Raw genomic sequence first — 9898 nt, forward strand, 5'->3', positions numbered from 1 at the left:
ACTGTTCTTTTCATGTGGAAAACCCCTTCACTAATCTAACAGAGGTCATCCCCTAATTAGATTGGTCAGCTTGTCTGCTCAAAGGAAAACAGCACCTTTTATAAAGCCTAAGTTTACACTCAGCTCTTTTCTGATTGGTTGGTGTTAAAACTCATGTTTACTTTTCCCTGAATCTGACAGCTCACTCCTTTCCTATATAGAGCTGACTCACCCAGCTGTTCTGTATGACCTGCCTGAATGGAGAACCACCCTGACAACAGAGTCTCCACCAAACACATGTGGTAAGTCCCTTTCTTTGCCACAGTATATTGTTTTACAAACCATTGTCTATGGTATATGAAACTACCAAGTCAATGTACATTTACTTAAATACATAAAATACATCAAATTAACCATTTGTTGGAATAGTTCAGATAAATTGGTTGGATAAGTGAATGTTGATAGTTGTAATCCTAATAGTACAATTTACCATATAATATTTACTTCTCCTTTGTTATGTGTGTTTATTTATATAGGTGTGGAGAATACTGCATTAAACTCATCGTTATAATCCATGTCCAGAGATCATAGGAATGATCATTTGTATTTGGGGGTGAGGTGGTGGTTTGTTCTATGTTGTCACTATTTTATTATTGTGTTACATATAGTGATGCTTCTGCACAACTCGGCCCCATAGCTCCCTCTCTAACTTATAAACCATAAGAAGCCATAACATTTCACAAATATCAGAGAAAAGTAATACGTATGCCAGGCTTCTTCTATGCTAAAGCTGGCCACAGACAAGCTGAACATGTTGCTTGGTTTGACTACAGAAGGCCAGTTGACCTTTGGCCTTGCCTAGGACCCATAGAGTCCGATTGCTGCCGAAGCTACTCCAACCCAGTATAATAAGTCTGATGCCCTCCTTCCCACAGTCTGCGTAGTGCAATCAATATAGGAAATGTGATACACAGTACATAAAACCAAAACTAATGTTGTTCATAATTCAAATAGAAAGATCAATAAAAGAAGAAAAAATAGCAACTAGCGGAGACCTGGAGGTCTTGTCTAAGTGGCCTCGGTTTATCAGGGCCATCTTGGCCTGAAGGGAGCCAGCAACGTCATTGTGCTTCATGGTTGGCTCTTCCCCCAGGACCAGCCACCAGTGCTGTACAGTGATCAGCGTTTGTCCTGCCCCTTCTATCTCCAGTCCTCTTCTCCCAAGCCCTCATTCTTCTTCATTACCTCACTACCCCATTCCTCCTTTGTGCAAACCTGGCTGGGGTTTGTAGTTCCACAAATGCTGCAGCATGCTTTAGTAGCTGGGAGGGGAATTAGCTTTGAGAATATGATGACTGACTGAGTGGGACTGTGGGGGCAGAACTGAAACTCATTTCTGCTATTTATGTGACTAAAATGAAAAGATGTGAAACAATTAGAGGTAAATAATAATTTCTAGCTTGGTCACCTGGCTCTTTATTATGGGATACGGAGTGCAGTGGTGGGACTGGGGAACGTAGGAGAGTGCACGGGGTTAGAGGAAAATGATGTTAGTAAGGGACCGAGGAGAGTTTGTGTGAATATAATGAGATCTGAGTGTTCTATCTGTGAGTGACACCATGCCTGTGGATTGGATGAGGGTAATGTGAATAATTAACTACAAAAATCTAATTGACTACATTTGTACTGAATATTTTTTTAAACTGGTGTCAGATTGCATACATACAGAAACCAATGTTACATTGCCCAAATAACATGTAGGTGCTTTGATGTAAGCCCTATTTACTGATACAAAATGTCAGTTTTTCCCTTTTTTTTTTCCATTCCTATTTCATTTATGTGAAACAACAATTCATTAGTTTCAAGTCTAATTCCTGGTAAGAGTCTGCTTTGGCATGACAATAAATAAAGCACAGGGACAGACAGACACACGTTGCTGGAGTTGACCTAAGTGGAGACTGTTTTGCTCATGGACAACGTGGCGCTTACGTGGCCCTTTTGCATGTCACGTCAAAACTATGGGGTCTATTTACTAAGCAGTGTTAGGAGAAGTGAAAAGTGAAGAGTGAAAAGTGATAAGGTATCAGCCAATCAGCTCCCAACTGTCATCTCACAGGCTGTGTTTGAAAAATTACAGTTGGGAGCTGATTGGCTGGCACCTTATCACTTTTCACTCTTCACTTTTCACTTCTCCTAACACTGCTTAGTAAATAGACCCCATAGTTTTGACGTTGTGTTGACGTCAGGAGGAAAAGTGACTAATGTTGTCTACAAGGCAATCTTATAAGAACTCAATAAAAAAAAAAGACTATCGCCGTAAATTCAACATTGCTCAAGTGCGAAGCCGGGGTGGGTCGCTAGTTATTACTATCAGGGATATCACAATGAGGGATGTCACTATGCTTGCCAGTGCAGGGCAATAAGGGGATGTCCACTCAGAAAGTGGGTGTGAAGGGTCTCCATCTCAAGAGGAAGTAAATTGCGTCCAACTCAGAAAGAGGGTGAAGGGGGGCACACTCAGGAGAAGGGTGAAGGGTGTCAAACTCAGGAGGAGGTTGAAGCAATTTGAAGTCTTAAGGCCCCCTACACAAGGAACAATAGTGCTAATGATACTATGGCTTGGAACGATAAATCAGCAATATCGTTCCGCGTGCATGCACAACATTGTGCATTGCGCTCTACCGTGGAGTCATCAGTCGCTTCGCCTGATCTTTCTGCATGTTCAAAAGATCAGGCAAAGCGACTGATGATCCCATGCAGCACTATGCGGGGGGGGGGGGGGGGCAGCATATCGGGCGGTCGCCCCTTGTGTAGGGACCACCCAATATGTCGGCCCTGGGATCGTCGGTCGCATCGGTGGGTACACATCGTACCGTGTGTACCCACCTTTAGCTTTTAATAGATTTTTTACTTTTCAGGATAGCCAGGATGTAAAACATTTTATTTCATGTGAGAGGAAGTGTGCAACCGCAGCAGCACTGTTGATTTGTAAGACTTTTTGGAAAGAAAAATTGAAGTGGTAGCATATGTCAAGAGATAGCCGGGACTTGGCAATATTCTGCAAGTGAACTGCTGGCCTCTTCCTCTAAGGCTGGGTAGTGTCCTCTGCTAACATTCAGCACAAAAATGAGAAGCCACAAGCTAATGTCATGAGTAACAGGTTACATTATTATTTTTATTATTACATAGCAATGATATATTGTCCTGCTTGAAGAAAATACCATATCCATGGTTGAGCACAGATGGTTAAATCAAAACACTGAGGTACTAATTAAGTCACCTGTGCCCAAGCATGGTTATCCTTAAAACTTGTACCGTTAGGGTTCCTTGAGGACAGAGTTTAGGAACCACTGATGTAACCTGTGAGTCCCGTCCCATTACTGGTTAGTTTGTTTTGTGCAGTTGATGTTCTGGAGGACACATATAGCTGCGATCACTACATAGATAATCCAGAATACATAGAGCCTGGGGATGTGGACACTGTACTTCTACTAAAGCTAAATTCTACATATTAATTTACGCATTTATGGAAATACCAATATTTATTACTGATAATCAGAATGAGATCTATAAATTAAAAACTTTTTCTTTTTTGATAAATGAGAATGTTTAAATCAGAACTGTTTATGTTTATTTAGCCACAGTGTTTAGCAAAGGTATTATACCATGGGGCAAGTGCCTATGTAATCCGTATACTTGTAAGTCAAAATTGTCATTATTTAATTTTTCCCTTATGTTAATAGAAAAAAAAATACATGTCATTACTACAATAAGTTAATGAGTTTTGAGAAGTTATATATATAAGGGTATTGTTAGATCTGCTATTGTCCATTGTTATATATATATATATATATATATATATATAAAATGTTTATTGTATTCAATTATTTTTAAGACTTGCACATTTTATTTCTAGTTTGGCTTCATTATTATATAAATGTAATTAAAAGAGTGTACTGTGGTACAGGCTATCCGAATCTCCCTATCTGACCGTAGCAGGAGCGTTTGAAACAGTGTATCGGCTAACGCTCTTGTATACACACTGGCCAAGTTTCAGCCGATCAGCCAATTATCTCATTACTTTGGTGCACACAACAGGAGTTTATTCCTTCTGCTGCAAGACAAGCATGTGGTCTCACATTATACATTATGCCCTAGTTAGGCTATTGTCTATACACTTTACATTTTCTGTTTTTGTGGCGTTTATTTTCCATAGTTCTTTCTTTTTACCTGAAAGTTTTTTTGGGGGGTTGGTTTTATTTTCGCTGTTCTCACTTATTTGAATTCAAAACAAAAAAGCACAAACAGAAAAAAAACTGCAGAAAGATAAAATAAATGAAAAAAAATCAAAACAATTAAAAGCCTAAAAAAGGTAACAAAATCAAAATTGAGCAAATTCAAAACACTTGAATGCGTCTAAGTTAATTTTTTGTCAGGCATCTATAGAACTATATGCAATAAATACCATATACTTTTTCAACAAGATCCATTCCACTAATTCACAAAGCTCAGCTTCCAAATCTCCCACTTATTTTGTACTGAATGCATGATTTGATTAAAAAAAAAGAAAATAAATTTCCTACATCAGTTAATGAACTCTTCATGTCATTACAATAAGGACAAAGTTGACCAAGTTCAGGAGCACATTTTGTTCCTGCTGCAATATATATATATATATATATATATATATATATATATATATATATATATATATATATATATATATATATATTTATCTCATGTCTCAGTCTCAACTGTGCTTCTATATTGCACACTGACTTACTTGTTGCTACAATCTGTGCTGATCTATTGTCTTGGAGTTATACTGTAGGTGTTCAGCATAGGGAGATAGATGGTAAGTACGGTTCTGATTGCCCTGAATATTCCTAATTGTACTGGACTTTGATCCCTTTTGGTGGTTCCATGTTCCAATCTCTTTCCAGAGGAGCTACAGTATATAAATGTTGTTTGTCTCATTTGGGTGCGTTCTCTAATTGTTATTACGTTTTTAACTAGACTGAGCAGTGTATTACCATTATCAAGCGTCTGCTTTTTAGTTTCTTCTCGTCTAGGTACTTATAAGCCGTAAGAGTTTGGACAGATGTGATATACATATATACATGACATGACATGTACATGTTGCAGTTATTTCACATTCATACGTCATGGAAACCTTAGGTGTGCAGTGTATCCATGTAGCATGTGTAATCCATCTGTGTGCCGATAACATTGCTGATTTATTTCAAACCTCAGGATGCATTAAAACATAAGGCATTACCTGTGTGCTTTGCCAGCACTCAATATTAGATCTCAGCATGTGCTAAATGGAAGGCGATACTGTATAAGCTATATGCTCCGAAATGTTGATGGCACCAGGATCATTGGTATTAATGCCTTCAAGCCTCTGCTGTACATCAGGCAATTCTGGTTGTACTGAAAGGTGTGTAAGGGGTCTATTCATCAATGATTTTTGTACATAAACTATGATTTCCGTATTTTTTATGTAAATCCCCTTATCAGCAATGGGTTAATGGAGAAGATAACTTAATTATCTTCTCCATTATTTCCCGTGTCGCAGAGTACCGCACTGTATGGATCAGCCATTGATCTCTACAGTGCTTTAACGCTTTTTGCTATTCAGCATAGTAAAAAGTGATAAAGTACTCCAAAAATCATTACTTTATATAACGCCATCTCAGAATGGTGTTATATGAAGAATATGTATTAAATTGCTCAAAACACCGCAGGGACAGATGGAAATTTTCCCATAAGTCCCTGCAGCATCATGTAACTCTGCCCGATCTCCGTCCCTGCTTCCCGGTGACCGCTGGCAGGTAAGTCCTATTAGAGCCTGTTAAACCTGCCGAAAGTGATTGACATGTGTATACAGGCTTTATACTAGCCTGTATACATGCATATTTATGTGTTTTTATGTTTAAAATGTATATATACATTTTAAATATAAAAGCACGTAAATATACATGTATAGAGACTAATATAAAGCCTGTATACACATGTCAATCTATTTGGACAGGCTGGAGTTGTACTTACCCGTCTGCGGTCACAGCAAAGCAGGGACGGAGACTGTCCCCGAGCGCATGATTGAGCATGCACAGGAGCAAAAACAAGAGAGATTGTTTTCGGAAACCGAAAACAATACCTTCTGTAACATCGCAGGGAAAGCGTGTTACCGCAACCGCTGTTCCTGCATAAAATACTGCTAAATAGGGGCCATAAATATTTATAGTTGATAAAAAATCGTGACGATGTTGTCCGATAATATTCTGGGCAACATCATCACTATTGCTGAATAGACCCCAAAGTGTATTGTTATCAAGTATTTCAATAAGTGGGATTTACTCTGTTGCCTTAGAATCAGGCGGATAATGAATGTATGTGGTTACAAGCAGAATGTGCGGTTAGTATGAAAGGCATCAGGTTACAATCTTAATGAGTTGTAGCTCTAGGCAATCTTATACATTTAAGCAATGAGGGCAGTTTCTCAATGGTCTCTATATCACATGAATGGCCATATTATAGGACTGTTATTATTAGCAGGTGAATTATTATTATTATTATTATTATTATTATTATTATTATTATTATATAAAAAAAATAAAATAAAAGCAACGTAAATACAATATAGTCCAGCAGTGAAAAAAAAGTTGTTTTTTGTTTTTGTTTTTTTATTGCTGGGCTATATTAATGAGTGATTAAAAGCTTTACTTTTTTGAATAAAATCACTGAGATTAAAAGAACATTAGACATCAGCTTAAAAACATATTGGACTCAACAGTTAAAACATGAAATACACTGGCTACTATAATTAATGTCAGCCTCTTAATGTGGTTACTCATCCAGCTGCCCATAGATTTGGCTCAGCAGGGTACATATACAGTGTGCGGTGCACTGGGATCAGACAATGAAGACTAGATTACTGTAGGTATGTTGTTACTAGGACAACACAGATTCCCAGGCAGTCTCTAACTATGCTTGTTGGCCAACAATGTAAAATACAGACCCAGATGCCACATCTATATTAGCCAATGTTTACTATATTCCTATACAGTATGTCAGGTCAGGGGTTCCAAAACTCAGTCCTCAAGGCACCCTAACAGTTCAGGTTTTAAGGATATCCATGCTTGTGAACAGATGGTATAATCAAACTGACTGAGGTACTAATTAAGTTTTCTATGCTTAAGTATGGATATCCTGAAAACTTGGCGTGTTAGGGTGCCTTGAAGACTGAGTTTCGGAACCACTGTAATAGCAACAAGATCTGGGGCTTTAATGATCCAACTCATTGGAAAGCTCAGTATAGGTCTGATTGACTCAAATAACAAAATACACCAGGTACAGTATGATCCGTAAAAGGCCAAATCGTCCTTTATAACAAAAATAAAAATAATATATTTTTTAACAAAATAATATAAAAAAAAATGCACTAATTGGTTCAAATATTTAAATAAATAACTATTAATAACTCATCTGATAAACAGAAAAGTGTGATAAGCAGTGTAATTATTTTCTATACATCTTACCTGTTGAATGAGAATGGTGCATTGCTGGCTCTGCAGATACCTTAGTAATGTCTTTCTTGCTCTGTACCTTAAGCTGTACTCACTCTCTCCTCACCTACGGTCACACTGTCAGTTACTATCTCTCTTTCTGGAGCCTCTTTGCCTTCCTGTCTGAGTGTGTCCCCTCTTCTCTCACTTTATGGGCTCCCTGGTGTGACAAAATATCCCAATGACAGGAGGGCAAGTAAGGCTTTTCTAAATATCAGAAATCATGTTCTGCGGGGCGGCGTTCTAAACTCAATCAATTGCTTATAATGAGATTATTGTCCCAGTGATAAAAGCTGGCACTCAACACCTGCACATATATGACTTGGAAGATAGAGAGAGCCATGTTGGGACAGTCCCCTTGAGTCCATGAAGCAGCGAGCAATACCACACGTCAGGCAGGTGTGCTCCCATTCTGCCTCTAGCAGTCTCTCATCCATCTTGAGGATGCCATTTGCAGTCACACTTTGTAACAAGCTCCATTAATCTCTTCCTGACAAGCCCTGATTAATGAGAGCAGCTTCCGGCATGAAAGCAGCAACGAGAAGGAGATGGGCAGGCTGCAGACATCAGAACTATTGATCACAACCCTATGTGCACTTATCCATCTATAGCATAGCTTATACCGAAGGCCCGCGGGCTGTGTGCGAGCCCTCCAAGGTTTATTGCTGGCTCCTGTGACAAGTCCAGTGGCATTTGTTCTCTTATATCATTGTATAACAGTACAGACCAAGAGAACACAGTTAAAAATGATTGGATCCCAGTCCATGTACCCAATGGTACCGGCATAGGCAGCTGAAATCTAATATTATCATGCAATAATAATCTTTGTTTGCAGAAATTGTTTATGCCTATGACATAGTTACTAATGTCTATGAACAGGCTCCAAACATGCCTGCAAATACTGTCACTGACTATACTGGAGGAAATGTTTGGCACAAGGACTTCTCGTATATAATAATTTGGGATGTGAATTGCATTGGGGCCTATCACGCTAATTGAGTCTTTCTATAGGGCTGTAAGGAGGGGTGCGCCACCAGTGTCACTACCCAGGTGCAAGTGGCACCCTTCTCTGGCTTGTGGGATGCCTAGATGGCACCCTGGTGCCCTGCTACCTGGATGACTACCCCCGACACTACCCCTCTGTCTGACGCAATGATGTCACCTAGTCTGGCTGGGGGCCTCCAGTGTGCATAAATGCCCTGCTACAGCCCAGTTCTCACATATGGTTATTATATTATTATATATAATATTGCCGTTCTGAGCATTGTTTATTATATATCTGTTATTCTGTTAACAGTGACAGTACTCTGCAGTGAGGCTGGAAGATGGGGAAAAGGGCCTATAAAATGCTGTCATGGATTTTTGTGATAAAAGATGGACGGTTATCTTTATTTATAAAATGGGTATACTATGATTTTATTTACCCCAGAAAATATGCTGTGATGCTGGGAACATAAACTGGATTTATAGTTTCATAAATATGATACATAGAGGAACACCCTTTGTTCTAGGCCTGGTCAACCCGTGGTTCTCCAGCTGTTGTGAAACGACAAATCCCAGCATACCCTCCCACCGATCAACTTGTAATGCATGCTGGGACTTGTAGTTATACAACAGCTGGAGAACCACAGGTTGGCCAGGCCTCCTTTGTTCTATTGTTCTATAGTTTACTTTTTTAGTATTTAATTACTAAATTACTTGTAGCTTGGGAATAGAGCAGTGTGCAGCAAATAAGCAGTTTCTAGTCCCTGTAGATATGGTATTAAGGTATGCAATCAGGAAACCGACTGTCTAAATACCGGCAGCCGGCTTCCTGACTGTCATATCCCGGCAAGGGTGAAAGGCCGGGCGTCTAGATGTGGAAGCCCGGCATTTCCCCGACCCCGGGAGACCGGCGCCCGGCATCCCGATCGTAGTGATGCCGGGCGCCGCGAGCGGACAGCCGTGGGGGGGGAGGGTTAGGTTTAGGGCTCCCGGGGGGGACTTAGGGTTAGGTACCCCCCCGGGAGGGTTAGGCTAGGTGGAGGGAGGGTTAGGGTTAGGCACCCTGGGGGGGGACTTAGGGTTAGGCACCCCCCCGGGGGACTTAGGTTTAGGCAGCGGGGAAGGGGGTGGTTAGGGTTAGGCACTTAGAGGGGGGATTAGGGTTAGGCACTTGGGGGGGAGGTTAGGGTTAGGCACCCCTAAGGAGGGTTAGGTTTAGGGGGGTTAGGTTAGGTTAGACAATGCTTACCTATCTGGATTTCCAGCGCTGTCGAGCTTCCGCTGCCGGGATCTCTGCTGATGTCGGGCTGCCGCTGCCGGGAATCGAACCGCCGGCCATGCGGCTGGCGGTATTTCATACCAATTCC

The 9898-nt window shown here is 40.3% G+C and overlaps 1 protein-coding gene across 1 annotated transcript in view; it reads right to left on the minus strand.

The window, feature by feature from the left end:
* LOC148522907 (T-box transcription factor TBX10-like) overlaps window positions 1–7575 on the minus strand; it is a 30185-nt gene extending 22610 nt beyond the window's left edge. Inside the window, exon 1 of the mRNA XM_088473560.1 lies at window positions 7521–7575. Coding sequence (XP_088329686.1) covers window positions 7521–7542 — 22 coding nt within the window. The 5' untranslated portion in view covers window positions 7543–7575. The remainder of the gene's footprint in view (window positions 1–7520) is intronic.
* Between the last annotated feature and the right edge of the window lie 2323 nt (window positions 7576–9898).

This window comes from Taudactylus pleione, unplaced genomic scaffold (assembly GCF_031769625.1).
Source record: "Taudactylus pleione unplaced genomic scaffold, aTauple2 ptg000136l, whole genome shotgun sequence".
Lineage (NCBI taxonomy): Eukaryota > Metazoa > Chordata > Amphibia > Anura > Myobatrachidae > Taudactylus > Taudactylus pleione.